The 19,068-nt window shown below is 40.1% G+C and overlaps 7 protein-coding genes across 7 annotated transcripts; 4 read left to right on the top strand and 3 right to left on the bottom strand.

Annotated features, from left to right (window-relative positions):
* Nucleotides 1-939: 939 nt before the first annotated feature.
* VTP21DRAFT_6002 (uncharacterized protein) lies at nt 940-3,065 on the bottom strand (the record flags this gene model as incomplete). The annotated part of the gene is made up of 2 exons (XM_069396586.1): nt 940-2,901; nt 2,970-3,065. 2 exons carry the CDS (start codon nt 3,063-3,065, stop codon nt 940-942), a joined length of 2,058 nt encoding a protein of 685 aa, XP_069247271.1.
* Nucleotides 3,066-4,806: 1,741 nt separating this feature from the next.
* On the top strand, nt 4,807-5,778 carry VTP21DRAFT_6001 (uncharacterized protein; the record flags this gene model as incomplete). Its single annotated transcript, XM_069396585.1, has 4 exons — nt 4,807-4,844; nt 4,906-5,288; nt 5,348-5,518; nt 5,597-5,778. The coding sequence occupies 4 exons, from the start codon at nt 4,807-4,809 to the stop codon at nt 5,776-5,778; spliced, it is 774 nt and encodes a 257-aa protein (XP_069247270.1).
* A 407-nt stretch (nt 5,779-6,185) lies between these two features.
* On the bottom strand, nt 6,186-7,076 carry VTP21DRAFT_6000 (uncharacterized protein; the record flags this gene model as incomplete). Its single annotated transcript, XM_069396584.1, has 1 exon — nt 6,186-7,076. One exon carries the CDS (start codon nt 7,074-7,076, stop codon nt 6,186-6,188), a length of 891 nt encoding a protein of 296 aa, XP_069247269.1.
* A 2,254-nt stretch (nt 7,077-9,330) lies between these two features.
* Nucleotides 9,331-10,905, top strand: VTP21DRAFT_5999 (uncharacterized protein; the record flags this gene model as incomplete). The annotated part of the gene is made up of 1 exon (XM_069396580.1): nt 9,331-10,905. One exon carries the CDS (start codon nt 9,331-9,333, stop codon nt 10,903-10,905), a length of 1,575 nt encoding a protein of 524 aa, XP_069247268.1.
* Nucleotides 10,906-12,218: 1,313 nt separating this feature from the next.
* VTP21DRAFT_5998 (uncharacterized protein) lies at nt 12,219-13,553 on the top strand (the record flags this gene model as incomplete). Its single annotated transcript, XM_069396579.1, has 1 exon — nt 12,219-13,553. The coding sequence occupies one exon, from the start codon at nt 12,219-12,221 to the stop codon at nt 13,551-13,553; it is 1,335 nt and encodes a 444-aa protein (XP_069247267.1).
* A 1,453-nt stretch (nt 13,554-15,006) lies between these two features.
* VTP21DRAFT_5997 (uncharacterized protein) lies at nt 15,007-16,025 on the bottom strand (the record flags this gene model as incomplete). The annotated part of the gene is made up of 2 exons (XM_069396578.1): nt 15,007-15,592; nt 15,673-16,025. 2 exons carry the CDS (start codon nt 16,023-16,025, stop codon nt 15,007-15,009), a joined length of 939 nt encoding a protein of 312 aa, XP_069247266.1.
* A 166-nt stretch (nt 16,026-16,191) lies between these two features.
* VTP21DRAFT_5996 (uncharacterized protein) lies at nt 16,192-18,368 on the top strand (the record flags this gene model as incomplete). The annotated part of the gene is made up of 4 exons (XM_069396577.1): nt 16,192-17,372; nt 17,456-17,591; nt 17,655-17,972; nt 18,033-18,368. 4 exons carry the CDS (start codon nt 16,192-16,194, stop codon nt 18,366-18,368), a joined length of 1,971 nt encoding a protein of 656 aa, XP_069247265.1.
* Nucleotides 18,369-19,068: the final 700 nt, after the last annotated feature.

Here is a 19,068-nt window from a genome sequence, read left to right as displayed (position 1 = left end):
TGTCCTTAGAACCTTTGCTTAGCATCGACCTTGATCCATCAAAGACCAAGCAACACCCATCCGCCAAGAACAATACAAGCATTTACCCATGAAAACCCACTTTAGCTTAGTTATACTTTTATCCTTTTTACATTATTTAAGACACACGATCATTCGTCAGAATTAGTTTTAGGAATCACTCAATGTCACTTTTCCCTTAGTTTTCTTTAGTCAATTTCCCTTTTTGTCTTTAGAATAAACCTTGTCTTTATTTTTTCTTTGCAAAACCAAGTGTCCTTCCTTATATTCCTTATAAATTCAAACTGAACTTTTTTGTAGATAAAATATTTCATCATCTTTAGCTATAATAATTGGTAACGCTTAGTTAAGTTTTTTCATTGGTTATAAACATATTTGAGAATACTGTATACTAGGTTGGAAACTAAGTGCTTCATTCTGAGATAGCCATTAAATCCAGCATTACGAAAGATTAATTCGAACCTGTTAAAGATAAGCCATTTCATAATATAATGTTGCCCCCTGAAGTTAAGAGTTCATTAATAGTATTAAATAAATGGTTAAAAAATACAAGCAAATGGAAAATGATCGAACACAAACTTTACAGAAAAATTTCACAATTTACAATTGAAAATTACAAGGCTCAACTTTGCATCCTGAAAAGAGATTCCAGTGCAAATCTTCTCATTATATATATATTATTGTGCAAGAATACGTCTAATGAAATCCAACCTAGCTAGCCATTTAAATACCTCCCAGTATTTTGGTTTTAGACTACATACCAGTGCCCATATTCTCATGGGAGAGGCTGTCTAGGAGGTTTACACCTTTCCTACAATTATCAGCCAGCTTAGTAGCTTCGTCTCTGCCCAAATCTCATAAATCCCGTATAATATGTTAGCAGATGGAATGGATTTTTCTTCAGCTTAAAGGTATTGTTGTCTACGTTGGGGTTAAGCAATTGAGAAAAGCATCCTGAATTGCACTTGAGAGAAGTGTTGGGATTTCAATATTAATAGCCAAATTTTGTTCTGGAGAGGCAAGCGAGACCGATAAAGAGGAGTCCAGCGATTCCATAGCCTGAACTTGCTCTGGGTTAGAAACGTTGGCCGATAAAATGTATGGTTGTTCTGAATTTACTTTATATTCTTCGCCGGCAGTATAGGAGGAGGTTGAATAAAGGAGTGAGGGTGACACGATTATTTTCGAGTCATTCAGTGGGTTACTAGACGGATTCTGGAGCTGCTCTGGTGTAAAAAACGAGGGGAAGGAAGCTTCAGTCGACCAGCTCAAGGCAGATTGCTCCAGTGGGCGAATTAATAAAACATTCAATGTAAAATTTTGAGTGGCATCTTCTTCGGCTCTCTCTACATTAGTCAACGAGCCTAACCCTACGCGCGGAACTAAGACCATTTCCATTGTATTTTCTGTTTGTGCTTGCAACTCCATCTGCTCATTATCGGCATATAACAAGATGCGCTCAATTGTTTGCACGATTATTGGATCGTGATATAAAATTTTTTGGCTACTGAGTAAACCTATGGTCTTACGTAAATTGGCAACGGCTTCTTTTTTCATATTGAGAATTCTGGACCCTGCAATGATGGAGTAAATACTAGCACTAGTGTTCAGCCCAAAGGCCATGATGGGGTGCAGATGCACACTCTCTGGATTCTCCAGTAGTATTTCGGAGAGGTTCACAATTACATCTGCAGAAGTAGAATACTCTGGGATGGTATCCACATTAAGAATCGGAGTTGAACAGGTGCCTTCGCTTATGAAGAGTGTGTGGATCTTGAGAGTATGAAGAAATAGCAACATCTCTGCAGCATAGACAGGATCAAGGTCGGTTGGTAGTGCCATTATCGTTTTATTCAAGTCGTCAGAGATGTTTCCTAGGCTAAAGTTGGATTGTGTTGGTGCGCCATTCGACTCCTTAGGAACTTTAATTCCTAGCATATTGAATGGGCAGGGGAATGATGTAGCTGTTCGCTGCCATATACTTGATGTGATGGTAGTCAGATAAGCGCAAGTGTGAAACGACCGAATCAAATGAATATGCTCCGTTTCATATAGTAGTTGACCATATCGCTTATCCAACGCGAAAAGTGCCGAGTCATTTTCATTCTTGACCGGTAGTTTTATGGATGCATTCATGATTTTGCCGTTTAAGGCACAGTTGATTTGAAATGCTCCCCAGGTCATTGAAATGCGTAGCGCCCACCATATGTTATTTCGAAGCTCACGCTCAACTGGATCAAGTATTTGGTCAAATTGATCCGAATCTTGCTCATGAATTCGCAATTCTACGGCCATCGTAAGAGCGGCCGCTATGAAGGGTAACGATTTTCGGAACTCTCCTGCTGAAGCCATATATCCACCCAGGATATAGAGACCTTGCAGTCTTGATAAACAAGGAAAGTATGGTTCTCTTTCCCACAATGCTTGAGCGTAATCCAAGAATATAGTTCCTTGGTCCCACGACCTGGGGTCTGGATCCAATTTCAATCCTTTACCAAAAACTGCTGCATATAAAAAAGGATCAATACGATTGGTGCAATAATCCTGAATCATGAGCGTGCGGTTGAGAATTAAGGGAAATGCATGATTCGAGAACCACGCATTAATCAATTTCAATGCCATCGGAAGTGTGATAGACTTAAGCGGATCTCTATGCGTAAATAAAATCGCCGCGGCAACATTTTTAGTTGGAGGATCGTTGGTGATAATGTTAATAGGCTTGGAGAGATTTTCATCTAAAGACAAGGCGCTCATCTTTTTAATGAGAATGCTGAGAAAATGGTTGCTAAAGTTATGGGCGGCCGGAGCATGAGCAACTCGCGTCTCTTGAGCCCAGCGGACTTTCCATATTGGAAAATAAGCAGAAGAGGATGTGTGTATTAGCTAGGAGAAAGTACAAAAATAAAAATCAGATAAAATGATAATTTCTCGTAACATTATACATGACTCACATTCAATCCGATGAAGTATCGATCAAAATCAGTGGGATCCTTCTGAACGAGACCGCCGCCTTGGGATTGTTCACCAGAATCAGACGAGAAAAACATGTTTTCGTGTTTCTGCAATAGCAAGTTCCGAGGGCGACCTCTACGGACAAGCGGGATAGCGAAGACGCACTCAATACCATAGAATTGGCAGCGTGAACAACCATTCAGATTGCCATCGCATTTTTGTTTTCTCCGACGACAACCAATGCACGCTTGTCGGGATCTTCTTTTCTTTTGTCTAGTACAATGTCCTTCGTGAGGGGTAGCAGAATACATGTCGACGCGGTTGCAAATGTGGAAGAGAAGAATAGTTTTCGCATATGAAATGGGAATTCGAATGGATGAAATCGGGATTATTAATGGAAAATAAAATACATCGTTACTGGTTTACAGTAGATTTTCACCTAGATTTTCACTTCAAATATCAATCAAGATTCCAGCCCGTGTCAAAGCTTGTTGAAATTGAAACTCAATAAATGTTATGGAGATATTGATTAAATGCGAATCCAGAGTATCCGAATCATTCGATGTAACATTCCCAATGTCACAGACCGCTGACCAAGCACGAAACTCAATGCCTCTGCCATTGTTTTACATTTCCACATCTGGTTCAACCGAGCAGTTTTGAGGATCGATCGTTTCTATCTATAGAATTCGCTCGTGCTTCGACAATATCATGTGCATTATCCGAGCATGGTTTAATATCTTGAAAAAGTTCCTCACTTTTACCCTGTTAATGCTATAATTGGTGTCGCATAGTACAGAGCCAGTGAAATATTCCCTCTTCCCTAATCCAATGAGTAGTCCTATCAACCCTGATCCAAATTCATTAAGTTCAAGCGTTTAACTCTAGGATATTTTTTTTTGTTTTCAAACATATTAAGAGAAAAAGATCGCCACGACTACAAAACCAACTTAGTATAATTATCTCCATAAATTGAATCGAGTCGACGGCCTAGTTTTAATTTTCGAATTATGTTATTTGCTAACGACGGGTCAAGTGCTGGGCACAATGTAGGCTAAACTGGTTTTTCTTTTTTAATTTGAAATGTCTCTATTTTCCGCAAGCTTGATTCAATATCCTCTTCCACAGATAACTTAATTTACTAATTTGTTAATTTTTGCTGGCATTCGATAGGTGCTTGATTCGGGAGGATAAAATATAGTGCTCTACTTTTTTCACCCACATTCTTTAGAAGTTTACTATGTTATTACCACGTTCCCCGATTGTTTCTAGAAGAACTCGGCAGTAATCCTACCAGGGTCTGCACTGGAAACTCTCCAAAGTTTTGTATCAGAATGAAAGGGGTGATATTAGACTTTAAATCTGCCCAATTTTGTCCATAAGTTTGATTGCACCTTTAATAATGCTCAATTTAAGCTCCTTGTTGAGAGTAATGGCACAAAAGCTCAAAAACTGAACTGCCTCTGATATAGAGTAGTACTCGTAATTCTCTTGGGGACATCAAGTGTGCCTATTATGCCAACTAGCAACCTTAAGTGGTGCTGTAAAGAATATATGCGTATTTTATGGATACAACGTGTTCTCTGTTTAGATTAAATACCAATTGGAAATATTTTCAGAACCTAATATGCCCCACAGTCATATTCTTGAGGTAATAAACATGGGTCCATGTCACCAGGTCCAAGCATCTTAGGCAATTTGACTAATGACTAAGACTAAACCCTAGCTGAAACTATTAGAAAAAAGAATTATCTCATGAAGTATACATTAAGTAACATTCGTAAATCTTTCTGGATTCTGTGAGAAATTCATTTGTGCTTTAATAACCTACTCTATATGAAAATACAAGGGAATACCTTTGCTGTCACGGGGGCGTTAGTAAATTCTGTACTTAAGTTTAGTTCGCTTACTGACTCATACTCCTTTTTAACATAGAACAAGAGGCCTGGGAGAGGCAACTGCTAGAATTCTTGTTGCTAATGGGGCTAATGTGATTCTAATGGGTCGCAGTCAAGAGCGAGGCTCTAATCTTGAAAGAGAGCTCGGATCTCGATCCTTTTGGCCTGGACCAACTGACATAAAATCCGAGGAAAATGTTAATTCTTCCCTTGAAAAAGGCATATCAAAATTTGGATCCTTTCGTGGCGTTGTACATTGCGCGGGGATTCCGGCAAACGGCAGAAAATTGGTGGAAGATGATGGGACAACACTGGATATGGAGTATATTAGGGAGAACATAGAAACTAATTTGATGGGAACTATCATTATTTGTCGAATAGCAGCATCTAAACTAGTAGGAGTTGAACCTGATGAAGAAGGTAAAAACTAGTTAACATCGATCCAAAAAAAAAATCTAACAACGTAATCATAATTCTAGGCGAAAGAGGCGTATTGATCACTACTTCTTCAATAACAGCTGAAGACAATTTGATTGGTACATTGCCATATACTGCTTCGAAGGCAGCAATCAACGCGTTGACACAAGTTCTGGCAAAGGAATTGGCTGACAAGTGTGTTCGTGTGATGACGATTTCTCCGGGAACATTTGGTATATACTACTACTCTCTAATTTTTGGCCTTATCAATCGAAAAATGAATCACTGACAATTACAATATTCGAATATAGAGACTGGTATGCTCTCGGAAAAAGATCCCGTTATTTTTCCATACATGCAGCAATTCTTAAGGTTTCCGTATCGCTACGGGAGACCAAGTGAATTCGCAAAATTGGTCCTGCATGTCATCGAGAATCGCTATTTAAATGGTACAAATATTAGGATCGATGGTGCACAGCGACTTACTGGATAGGAGTTTTTTGTTTGAGTGATTTGAAGCTTAATTAGCTTCATAGAATGATATAAATTTTAAAGAGCGCTGGATGCTCCTATTTTCAGTTTATTTATGGGAGTAGCTACAGTACTCTACGCACAATTCATTTCAATTGTATCATAAAAGGCTAATATGTATTATAGTTAATATATTGATTAGCTATCAAACTAGTAACAAATAACTTTCGTGAAATACAAATGCATAAATAGCGAATTCAAAATACAATATATTTGATATTTCCACATGGCATCACAAAAGGGATAATGAATAAGCTCAATATATATTCAAATCCAGCAAATTTGGAAGTGAATAAAAACCATGAAGGAGGAGGAGGAGGAAGAAGAGGAGGAGGAGAAGAAGAAGAATAGTGGGTAAAATAGCAAGTATCAGACAATTTCTTGTCGTGTATCCCGACGAATATCCTCTCGACGGTTATCATCTCGATGGCCATTCTCTTCTAGTGATAAGTGCTCCGGAGGGTCGAATTTTCGAGTTGAGCGTTGTTCCTGGCTCGCATTGGAAGTTTGAGGACTTGAAACTGAATTGTCGGTCAGACGATTAAGAACAAGGAGATCGTTAGTAAGGCGCAATTGCAGGATGAGATCGGTGTAGATAATGATGAGCGTATATTCGGCAAGGGCATCAGACACAATTATAGCATTAAGACAAATGGATAAAGACAGCATAGGGATGGCTTCGAAGACATATTCCCGGAAGAGGCGCTGCATCTTCGCGGCTGGCGCACACGTGTATCGATTACTTTTGCGGATTTGGTCATAGATTTTGATCATAAATAAGAGGGTGAGGGAGAAATCGATGACCATGTCGAGGGTAAAAGTGGAAAGAGTGGATATAGGCTCTAACTTATCAAGGCAAAGACGAGCAACGCTGTCATAGAATGGTTTCATGAGAGAGCAATGAGCCGCGACAGCCGTTATTTTGCAAATCACAAGCCCATAGAAAGAATAGCTCAATATAGGATGCTGATGTGTGACGACACTGCAACGCCAGAAGAGGATCAAGTGATTAAGCAACTTGGATACATGAACAAGTCCGCAGCCAAATCCCAGTTCTAGCGTGCACATAGAATTCAACAGAGATTCGTTAATGGTCAAGTCCAGACCTGCACACATTGCAAATAAATTGGAGAGAAAATGTGCGACTCCAGCCTTGGTGAGGAATAGCCGAGGGCGAGCGAGAAGAATGCGGATATTCATCAAACATATTGTAACGACAGAAGCAAGAATGCCAATATAAAAGCGATCAAATGCGGCCATCGGTGTAATTACTATATATAACACTCTATGAGCAAAAAAGAAGAAATTGAGAATAATGTGAGCACGGAAGGTGGAGAGAGAGGAGCTTTTAACTGAGCGAAAGGACGAAGATTCGAAAATGCATACACGCCGAGTTAACTATCGTGGCTTTACACACCACTCGTGTATTTAATATAAAAGGTTGGTTTCACCACCCGCGAACTACGTTGTATAATTTGCATGAGGTGAATAGTTTGAAAAAAATTCGGGAACAAATAAAAAAGCCACATTTTCGAAAGATCATTTCTCTGGTTTCTTCAGTATAAATGTGTCAGTTTGACATTGTTCGCTTGAGAATGTGACGATTTACCTAGATCCATGAAAGTTTGAATGTTTGGCACAATAAGCCTGCAAGACTTGAATGAAATCACCAGAACGAAATTTCACCTATTATTTGTTAGATACAAGTTTTCCCGCTATAGTAGAAGCTCTATTTTGTTATTATGTTTATGCGTTATTGATTCTGCGTTATTCACAATTAATAAGGCGAATACAATATCTCATTCCACTTTCAGATATCTTCACCTATGTTAATATAACTCGACTCTTATTCCCTCCATCGTAGATATAGATATATAGATATTTTCATTCAAATAGTTTGGTTCGAATATGAAATACATTCGGGTAAAAGGGAGTCAAGCGGCTTATAATGTGAACCTATTGCAGTATCTTCAACTCTTTGAGAGGTTTTAACCACAAGATTGGATCAATAATACAACCATACTGATGGATCACCAGATATTATTATCGTGCATTTAAAATTATTGTGAGAAATTTCTCTTGAAGATATGTTATGGTGAAACACATCCAAATCCTACCCAAATTATTATATATATACAGTATATATCTTAGTTTGAGGTGCAATAAGGCTTGTACATGATTTTTGGGTTATATTATATATTCTATATATTGTGACAAGATCTGTGGCTGAAATGATACGAAAATTAAAGAGCTTCTATAAACAAGTCACTCCTTATTGAAGTAAAATAAAAATAGTATTGTTTGGTTGAGAAAAGTGGTCTGAGACAATGAAATATATTGTTTTAATGTAAAATACAAAAAAGTGAGATTATTCTTTGTCTTTAAGAGTAGGAAAGTATAAGTTTCAGGCACATTATATTTCGGTGACGATAGGATACAATGTAATTTAGGAATAAGTTTCTTTGTTCATTTTAGCAACCGTTTTAGCAGAGTGTATGAATGTAATGTGATCACGATGGGGATAGAATTCTGAACCTCTGCATTGGTACGGAAAGAGCCTAAAATACGAGGCGCCAATCTAAATGGTGGCTTTGGCCAAACTTTAATTTCACGTATTTGATTGCTACTCTACTATCACAAAAACACTGATTTGAATTGTTTTTGATAGCATCATCATTTGCTTGCATCTACTCTTAATATTATAGAATTTTGACATTAGTGACCTAAGGTAGTGCGTATTGAATTTTACAGTATCATTCTTGTCTCAATAGCTTGTAGCTTCAACTATCACTTATATTGAGACATATAGGTCACATATTTCAAGTTAAAATTTAATAATAGACATATCTGTTCCTATTGTTGCTGCTATGAACTTCAAAGCATTATTAAATACTTTTTCCATAAACGCTAGCAAAGTTTTCTTCCATCTATAACATTTTCAAAACCACCATTTTAATGCTGAATCGAACTATAGATGAAGGAGGACTAACAATTATAATACCATGAAAGAAATAAAAGTATTGCATGTGGCAGAGCTAATGTTAAATCTATCAATCAATTTATTGTCCTTACAATTTTTTATCGCGTAGAAACCTATTTTCAATTTGGACTCGATAATTCAAAATATCTAATAATCCGTTTCCACGGGCTGGAAATTAAGAATCATATAAATCTTAATAAAAGTGATTTTACAGTCCATTGAAATCCTCACCCCTGCATTTGCTACCAACAATAATTTTTTTTTATTTCCGCAGCTGTAGATCATTATATCAAAAGATGTTTGTTCAGTACTAAACTTACCCTTGTAATCTCTAAAGTTTCGATTTATTTGCAGGACGTATACCCGACATAAATCGCCACGCCAGTACTTTGATCCAATTTCATTGATTTTAGAAATTGTGTCTCAGACAGTTTTCTTAAATCGTATTTGCCGAAAACCCAAAATTAGGTTGAACAACGCGATGTGGGATCTTTCTCTTGCTGCATTTTTTATCCTCTTGTATCGTCCTATCAAATGTATTCCATATGTGTCTATATTCTATTTCTACTTAACATCCACCTGAAATATGCATATGCGCAAGAAGAGGCTAGAGTAGTGCTCGAAAATGGAGTATTCAAGGGATTTAAGAAAAATGGTTTGTACCAATTCTTAGGAGTTCCGTATGCTGAACCTCCGGTCAAGGACCTTCGCTTCAGGCCACCGCAACCCCCAACCAGATCTAATCGGCTTAAAGAAGCTACGAAGTTTGGGCCGATGTGCCCTCAGTTCCTCCCTATTCCATATCTAATGGACGAAGATTGTCTAACGCTCAATGTATGGACTCCTGATATGACGCCTGGTCATCCATATCCTGTGATGGTGTGGGTATTTGGTGGAACTTATGAATTTGGGGATTCAAGTTCGTATAATGGGGAAGGTTTTGTGAGAACAACAGGAAACTCAGTTGTACTCGTGAGTATCAATTTTCGCTCTAATATTTTCGGCTACTTTGCAACTGAAGCGGGGATAAAAGAGGGGGCTGCCAATATTCAACTTAATGATCAGCAATTTGCCCTCGAATGGGTGCAGAAAAATATTCACCTATTTGGAGGAAACCCAAAGGATGTCACATTATTTGGTGAATCTTCGGGAGCAGGTGCAATTGGATTGCATCTTCTCATGTATCACAACTCGACAAGTCGACCATTTCATAAGGCAATAATGATGTCCGCTGGTCCAACCACAATGATCGGCGATGCGAGATATTATCAGAGCGTACTCGATAAAGTAGTTCGCAGGTTAGGCTGTACAAGTAGTAATTCTACAAAGTTAATCGAATGCATGCAAAAAATATCTTGGCCCGTACTACTGTCCACTTATAAGCTGATCCGAGGACCTGTAGAGTTATTGATATCCAGTGTTCCCACCAGTCCGATTGTCGATGGCGTTCTTCTTCCAATGAAACCGGGGGATATGTTAAAAGAAGGCTTCATTTCACCCATACCAATATTATCCGGAATAACTACTAATGAGGCCTCTATATTCATGATGATCATCTATAATCCATTTAGGGACTGGACACAGATTCTTCGCGGAATAGTCCCAGGAATACAAGAGCAAGATATCAAAAAATTAAGTACATATTATCCGGAGAATCAATATTCGTCGGGGTATACTCGAGCAGTTGAGCTAATGGGCGATATATTGTTTAAATGTCCGGAACACTTATTGGCTAAATACGCAATAAGTAAACATTATCGTTATCGGTTTAATCAAGAGACGGTGCTTCTGAAGTTAGGTCCGCGCCCATTACATGCTGGTCATTCACTGGATATAGCATATCTATGGCCGGACACACTGACTGTCAAGCCGTTGACATTGGTTTTTACTAAGAGCGACTGGATTCTCTCTAAAGAGATAATTAACTACTGGGTTTGTTTTGCCAAAACCGGTAATCCAAACTGCAAGGATCAGTTAGAATGGCCAGATTATACAACGACTCGAAAACGAATTGTACTTCAAGAACCGGGCCTCAGTTTAGAGCTGGACCCAGTGAATATTATGGATGAAAAGTGTGATTATTTAGATTATCTTCGCAATAAATATTAACCTATTCGCGTTTATCAATGTAATATTGTTTTGTATTTCTGTTTCTTCATCTCTGCTACTGGTGCATTTACATATTCTTTTATCGAGTTGTTCTTGCATAAACTTCCTGGAAAATTTCAACATTTTCTTTTTTTTAATTTTCAAAATAGCAAGACTCTTGAAACCATTAAATTCATCTGAATGCCTGAAAGCTCAGCTCGTGAAGATATATTTGGAATCAGTAATGGTTACCAACTGCAACCATATAAAAACTAACGTATACTATATTATGGAGAATGATATGATGATATTTTCACTGTTATATTTCGAGTTTCGAATTTCAGCTTTCGATGCTTTTGGAATTAATAGTTCCATCCATTTTTGGTTGATATAGTGGAAGAACTGTAGTTTGAGCCAAGAGATTTCAAAGTTTGAGAAGAACAAACTAAACAAATATCATAACTAATTTTTTTAGGGTAATATAGAGATAAGTGTTGTATGTGGAATCTGTTGAGATAATATATTTCTAGCTTAATATAGCTAATCATTCAATTAAGAAAACATATATTACATTACATACATTAGGTTGTATGGAGATATTGTTAAGCTTAAAAATTAAAAAGTATATCTCTTGAATAGAATATTAAGACGAGTCCGTCAATTATTCATGGAGTTTATGCGAGAGATATAAAAAATAATTGCACTTGTTTCCCAGAACTCACCTAAAATTACTCTATTCGTAATTATCAAATATACGACCCTTGTTTCGATCAATTTGGTTGTCTCTCGGTGTATTGAATTTAGAATTGATTGTCCATTATTAGGTAGTTTAACAGTTTGTCGGCTCATTGAATCATCACCCTTGTCTTCTCTACCATACATAGCCAATCAATAATTTTTCGGTGACATGGATCTCTTTATAACTAGCAGAGATATTCGCAAGTTTTTATTTTCGAGATTCATTAACCACCATGCCCTTATTGTCCAACATAGCAATATAAGAAAATATCGAATATTCATTAATTTCTGACATTATATTGCTATACAAACTGTCACAGCGTGAAATTATTTATCGATGATATAAATTTTTAGTTATGTATTCCATTTGTACATATATACTCATTTTATTTATTCTTGGTGCGAAATGTGCGTATTCAAAAGAGAAATTGCTAGTGACGCTTGATAACGGTATATTTAAGGGACTTGAAAGAGATGGGGTGTACCAATTCTTGGGGATACCATATGCCCAACCCCCAATTAAGGACCTTCGCTTCAGACCGCCGCAGCCGCCAGCAAAATCAAACAGACTTTTTGACGCAACTAAGTTTGGTCCCATGTGTCCGCAGGTAGTGCCTGTTCCTTTTTTGATGGATGAGGATTGCCTTACGGTCAACGTATGGACCCCCAACATGAACCCCGATAAACCGCTCCCCGTGATGCTATGGATTTTCGGAGGGACCTATGAATTTGGCGGAGCATCCACCTACGACGGAGGGGATTTTTTGAAGGCTGCAGAAAACTCGGTGGTTGTTGTGAGTATCAATTTTCGACTCAATATCTTCGGATTTTTCTCGACAGAGGCCGGAATGAAAGAGGGGGCTGCCAATTTACAATTGCTTGATCAGCGGCTGGCATTCGAGTGGGTGCAAAAGTATATCCGCCTCTTCGGGGGGAATCCAGAAGATGTAACTCTATGGGGAGTATCTTCCGGAGCTGGAGCCATTGGTTTACACCTACTCCATTATCACAACTCCACAGCTCGCCCTTTTCATAAAGCTATCCTACAATCTGCTGGACCAACCACCATGATTGGGGATGTGAAGTATTATCAGGTTGCCCTGGATAAAATCGTGCATAGGCTGGGGTGTGTCAGCAGGGAATCTTCCAAAGTCATCGAGTGCATGCAAAAAGTGTCTTGGCCATATCTTCTCTCAACCTATAAACTCATCCGAGGGCCAGTGGAGCTCTTTATTAACCTAGTTCCAACTAGCCCCGTTGTGGATGGCAAAGTTATCGCTAAAGATCCAGGTGATATGTTGAGAGAAGGAAGCATCTCACCTATACCCATACTGTCAGGGGTCACGACCGATGAGGCCACCTCTTTCATGACCTTTGTATACAATCCATTCGGAGACTGGACACAGATTCTTCGCGGGCTGATTCCAGGGATTCAGGATAAGGATGTCAGGCAGCTTGGCCTAATATATCGAGAGAAAGACTACACATCATCGTATGCCCGCGCGGTGGACGTGATAGGTGATGTATTGTTCAAGTGCCCAGAGTATTTGTTGGCGAAGCATGCTAAAAATAAGCGTTATCGATATCGATTCAACCAAAAGACCATCCTGATGAAACTGGGTCCGCGTCCGTTCAACGCGGGTCATGCATTTGAAAATTCATACCTGTGGCCAGGAAGTATATCCCAGACGCCCTACACCATCGTCTTCTCAAAGAGCGATTTGAAGTTGTCCAAGGAAATGGTCAACTATTGGGTATGCTTTGCCATAAACGGCGACCCCAACTGCAAAAATCAGCTGCAGTGGCCGGAATATGCTTCAAGTGATCAGCGCATAGTGCTTCAAGAGCCTGGGCTTATGTTGGAACCGGATCCTTACGATATTATGGATGAGCGATGCACCTTTTTAGATTCACTCCGCAGTCGATATTAATATCTTTGACAATGGGGATTTATCTCCCGTCTTTTGAGATGAACCTTGGTTTAATCTAACTTCCATTCAAGAATAAATCTGGCAGTGAACCGGAGAATTTTAATGTTTCTTTAAAGCCATATTTATGATTTTCAGGTTGAGATCAGAGACTTCTTCAACTCTGAACACAAAACACATCTAGTCTGACATCATATAGTGTTATCGAACTAGGAGGTTCTAGTGTTTACAAATTAAGGGGGTGTACTTTTTTATAATCTCCAGGAGGAGTTTAGTATTACACAGCAAGTAATATCCTTATTCGACTTTGTCAGTGTCTAGTTCATATTTAGTTCATATCTGGAGCCTATATCTTATTATCATCATCGAAGCCATATTTTCAATCCCTAAGCCAATTGCAAGTCGACTTCATCGAATGTTAAGATTGTAGAAGAGGGCGCATTCTCTCCTATCATGACCCTTCAATGATCAGTATAAAATTCCATTTACACGAATTACTAAATTCAACCTAGTGAAAATCGTGGACTACAATAATGACCCTTGCAGTTATTAAGAACCGCGGATCTCTAAATGCCCCCAAGATAAAAAGCCCGGCATTATTTGTTAAAAACGAACAAAATTGCTTTTGGATTCTACTGTTCGTTGCAAATATGTACAAGTCTACTTTGCTCTATATTACCTTGCTCACCATCGCCCTCTATTCCAAGGGAGTGACTAGCTGCAGCGGAAAAAAGGACTGCAGAACATCGGGATGCCCCTACGGACAAATTTGTGAAGACACTTCTGAAAAATCACCTTTTTTCCAAGTGCCAGACAAATACGAATGCATTGATGATTGTAAAATCAAAGGGTGTCCCTCTGGACAGAGTTGTAGGAGTTGTGACGCTGAACATGGCGTAGCACGGCATATCTGCATAAACAACTCTGACTGTCGAGTTACGCCCTGCTCACCATACCAGTCTTGTAGTGCAAGAGTCATGGACATTGGCTCCTGCTCAAGTGCACAAGTATTTGAATGCTCTTAATTGACATGTATAATGAAAATGTGTAATGATTATTTGGTAATAAATAAATACTAAAGTATATTTTACAAACATACGTAGACCATCATCAAACTATAGAATTATAAAATGGTAAATCTTATTCAACTCATCATATTGGAGGTGTTGAGGCAGCTATTACCAATCTCTACGACAACAAAAAAAAACATTTGCGTTTTAAAATATATCAAGCTTACTGATATATCACAATGTCAACAGCACAGGTAGCAATTTTGGTTCGTTGGTTTATTTTCAACCATAACCATTACCATAAATTTCCAGCGCGGTACCAGAAATCTCTGGTAGGATATTCTAAATATAACAAAGACATATAAGAAAATTTAATGCTTAGATAGGGTCAAGAATACATACACAGAAATTTCAAAATGGAGTTTATCTCTACAAGTGGGATTGAATTAAGGATGGGGTCCTGTCCACCCAATCTTTTTAAGATATTCCTGGAAAGTTAGAAATCGGTGGCGCACCATGCGCGACTTTTTGAAATCACGGCCAGAAAAAAATCCAAAGTCATTGTGGAATCCGAATGCCTCATAAAGATTGGGATCCGAGGCAATATACGGGAGCTCCTGGTCTAGTTTTTCTGGAGGCACATAATTGTAATGGACCTGCTGGCCTGAAACGCGTGACATGATCTCGGCAATCTCCACGAGAGTGTATGCTTCTCCAGCTAAGTCGAGAACCTTTCCGAGATACTGATCGCGATCCTCGAGAATCTCAGCCACCGCAGGTCCAACATCATAGGTTGCCGAGATCATTGGAAGCTTGACGTTGGGCCTCATTGGGTTAGATAAAACAAGCTGGCCGTTCTGGGCTCTCTGGGGAGGGAAAAACTTAACAAAATTTTCATAGTAGAATGCTATTTTTATCGCGGTATACGGGAGCTTGGTTTGCTTGATATAGTCCTCAACACGAGCCTTATTAATGAAGTGGTGCACATTCTTGTACTTGCCGTTGGATGCTTTTTCAATGTCTTCCAGCGAGCTAACAATCAAGCCAGCAAAACATCAGCCGGTGTTCTTCCTTAAGTCGGTAGAATTATAATTGCAGCTCTTCCCACTCACCTCCAAATGTAATGTTGTACTCCCACCTCTAATGCGACGTCTGCCATTTGTTTCCCCTGTTCTTCCTCGGATTTGGGATCGGAATGACTCGGAACCAGATCGAAGTAATTAGTCATAGCAAACACTGCGTATGCGCCCGCAAAAGCATTCTGCAGATCTTTTCGATTGGAGAAATCACATCCCTTGACCTCGACATCGCGAGAAGCGAGCTCTTTAGCGGTTGGAGAGCTAGGGTTACGCGTCAGAGCGCGCAAATGATATTTTTGGGATGCAAGAAGAGCATTGAGGACAGAGCCGCCTTGAGCACCGGTGGCGCCGCATATTACTACAAGAGGCTTTAATGGGTTGGGCATTGGGAACCTCTGGCTGTAGCCTTGTATTCCAGACTAGGCTTCCCCTTCATTTGGGTATATAAGTATATGGCTAAACGAGATCCAGCCCGCGTCCTTACTCATCCAATCGGTGGCTTATGACCAATGACTCAGCCGGAGGTTCGAGAACCGGGAAGCCTTAACTCTAATGCAAGCTCTGCTTCTCAAGCTGAGGGGCATCGGCCGAGATTTTGAGGTGTGCCCAAGCTCGATTGGCCTCCGCCCCCCACGTGGTCCGGGTTTCGAGCGAAATGCGCCGGCAACCATCGAGCCGGAATTGCAGCTTGCCGGCATCCCCACCTCTCTGTGCAGTACTGCGAATCCCAATTTAGAATTTGCTCAAAACGGAACAGGCACGTCACTTCCCCTTCTGTTCCTGGAAACTGAAAGAGCCCCATTGCACGAATATTTTTTAGGTTGCTCCGCTTATTCGGAGTTTCAGGCAAGCGAGGCACTGCGTAGTATATTTCTACATTCAGACATCAGGATGGGAACATTTCATCATGGCAACGTCGATCCATGCTCTGCTCCTCCTCAACCTTGCGAGGCGCTGGCACGCTACCCATTGCCAGTGCCTATAGGGAATGATGCTGAGCAATCTGGGACCCATCCTCGGGAACGAAATGAGACCTGGGGCTTCCTAATGACTGCTAATGCTCTGCGCTTTCAGCTTCAATTAAATTCTCTAGCTGATCTGCAACGCCTTCTAAGTGCTCAATTCGTGGTTGCCGCCTCTTCTCTACCCGACCAGCCATTCCAGTTCAATATTCCCCCATCTGGCGATTTTAATCATCCTCCTCGATCCCTCCCGATCTTCGTGTTATGTTCATTTCCGGTACCCATCAAAGATAGAGATCTTCAATGGCCCGCAAAATCTCTCAAAATCAGCCGTGAGCTTACAGACCGGCTCTTTCATATATACTTGAGCGACTGCATTACATTCGCAATGCACCCGAATCGGATTTCCTTTCTTGAAAGTTACTATCGAGGGGAACTCGAGCCTGCACTGATCCACACTGCCATCGCCTGCTCGGCTGTTCATTTAGTACTGGCCCATCCGCAGTCGCCTCTAATGCGTCAAGTTCACCTTTCCATGAGAAGCATACTTGCACAAGCAAGACAATCCTTAGAGGACATCTTCGATTCTCCTTCTCTCTACGCGGTGCTCGCTTTCCTCAACATGGAAAGATGTATGGTCTGGCTTGCTCGTTTTGACGATGCGCACAAATACCACACCCAAGCTGTACTGATGGCTCTCACGGTACAAATGGATAAGGACGCGCCAAGGGAAATGGATCCTGAACAAAGGGAATTTCAAAGAAGAATCTGGTGAGCGAATGTAGAACCAAGTATTGACCTACCATGACCAGCTTAACTGTTAAATTCCATCGATGCTTTTTTTATCGTCAAAGGGCCTTTATCTGTAAACGCGAACTGTTGTACAGTTTCGATTTTGACAAACCAGGATTGGTTAGCTTCGATGTGATCAAAAACTCTCCCAAGCCCACCATCTACTCGAATGACGGCGTGCGATACAAGCTGATGCTGGTAATGGATGTCACCCCGGTTCATTTCTAATCTCGCTCTTTTACGCTTAAGCTATAATCATAGCTTCTCTTGATGCTACACATCATAACCACCTCCAGAATATATGAGATCAGGGGGTTTGATTGGTCAAATTCCGACTTAACCATCACCCAGCAGCTCATCAGCATCGCAATCTCTCTTCAGAGATATCTGAACGAGGTGAAGCAGTACTGCGACGAGCATACTATGGATCAATGTTATTCGTTTAACTCTGTATTTTCGTTTTGGATCTACTGGTGCTCCCTTTGGCAGCAATTTATCAAATCCGATGCGCCTCCCAGCAGATTCAATTCGGACTCGATGCAGCAACTGCGAGCAAAGGCACTAGACGAGTATGTCAAGGTATGGAACAAAGCATAGCAAGAGGATTCTTGCTGTTGGTGTTACGAATTTATTCAACAGGGTCTCTCCCACTGTATCGCGTCGTTGCATCGTTCCATTCGGGCCAGAAACTGGTGCAAAGGCTCTCCATTTATATGCGCTCAGCTGGTATGTGAGAATTGTAAGTTCATATCCCATGAACATCCAAGTATCCCAGTGCGACGCAGGGTTTTTCAGGAGCTCGCTCAGGCTCTCAGATTGCTATTCTCGCTCTCCCATAGGGGTGTGATTGAACACTGGCTAGCCCAACGAATTGCAGAGGCATTAGAGGAGATGAGGCCACGAGTGTTTTCGAAGGAGGAATTGGAGCTAATGAGAATGCCTAAGTTAAGACGGCTTGCGCTCAAACCCTTCTAGCGAGAGATGATGCAGGCTCTTATCAACCACAAAAGTTGCCAATATCATAGTTCGCTTGCTTTGAATAGGGGAAATTGTTATATGAGAACAGCACCCCTAGATTGCAGCTAAATATGTGGGGATGATCAACAGACACTGGTAGTCAACCACAGTGCTACGGGGGAGCTCCGCCTCTTCTAAAAGAAGATAGTTCAGCGTGAATTTATTCAGCGCCATATCTTTCTTAATAGTACCCTGTGCTGGTTGACATGTATTTCCTATTTCGAAACATTAGACATTGTCATGAATAAACTGGTCCACAAGACAATGATTTAATTTGCACAGAATATTATAGAACATGAAAATACAGTGGAAGTTAGCAGCATTAAAAAAAAATGAAACAAAGGGATAGAATTATACAAAAACTGGTGATAAATGAACATTTAACCGCGCACATAATCCTAAAAGCAGGGGGCCTGTATAAGGAAGCAGTGATTTGAGGTCCTATGGCGCTCATATCTAGGCATCTCTTTAAATGGATTTACATAATAATACTCAACCCTGCCTTGTTCCCATTTTCTAGCTCGACCAGGCGAACTTTCAAAACTATTTAAAACAATCGTGGGTATTGAATCCCATTTAGGAGTAGATGTCAATGGAATTAGCAGCAAAGAGGGGGAAGGGGGGAGCTTCGGAATCGAAAATCATATGAGCTGCAGTG

Source organism: Calcarisporiella thermophila (genome assembly GCF_041956535.1).
Source record: "Calcarisporiella thermophila strain CBS 279.70 unplaced genomic scaffold VTP21scaffold_25, whole genome shotgun sequence".
In the NCBI taxonomy this organism is placed as follows: Eukaryota; Fungi; Calcarisporiellomycota; class Calcarisporiellomycetes; order Calcarisporiellales; family Calcarisporiellaceae; genus Calcarisporiella; species Calcarisporiella thermophila.
The sequence above is the reverse complement of the archived record's forward strand: the minus strand, read 5'-3'. Positions and strand labels throughout refer to the sequence as shown.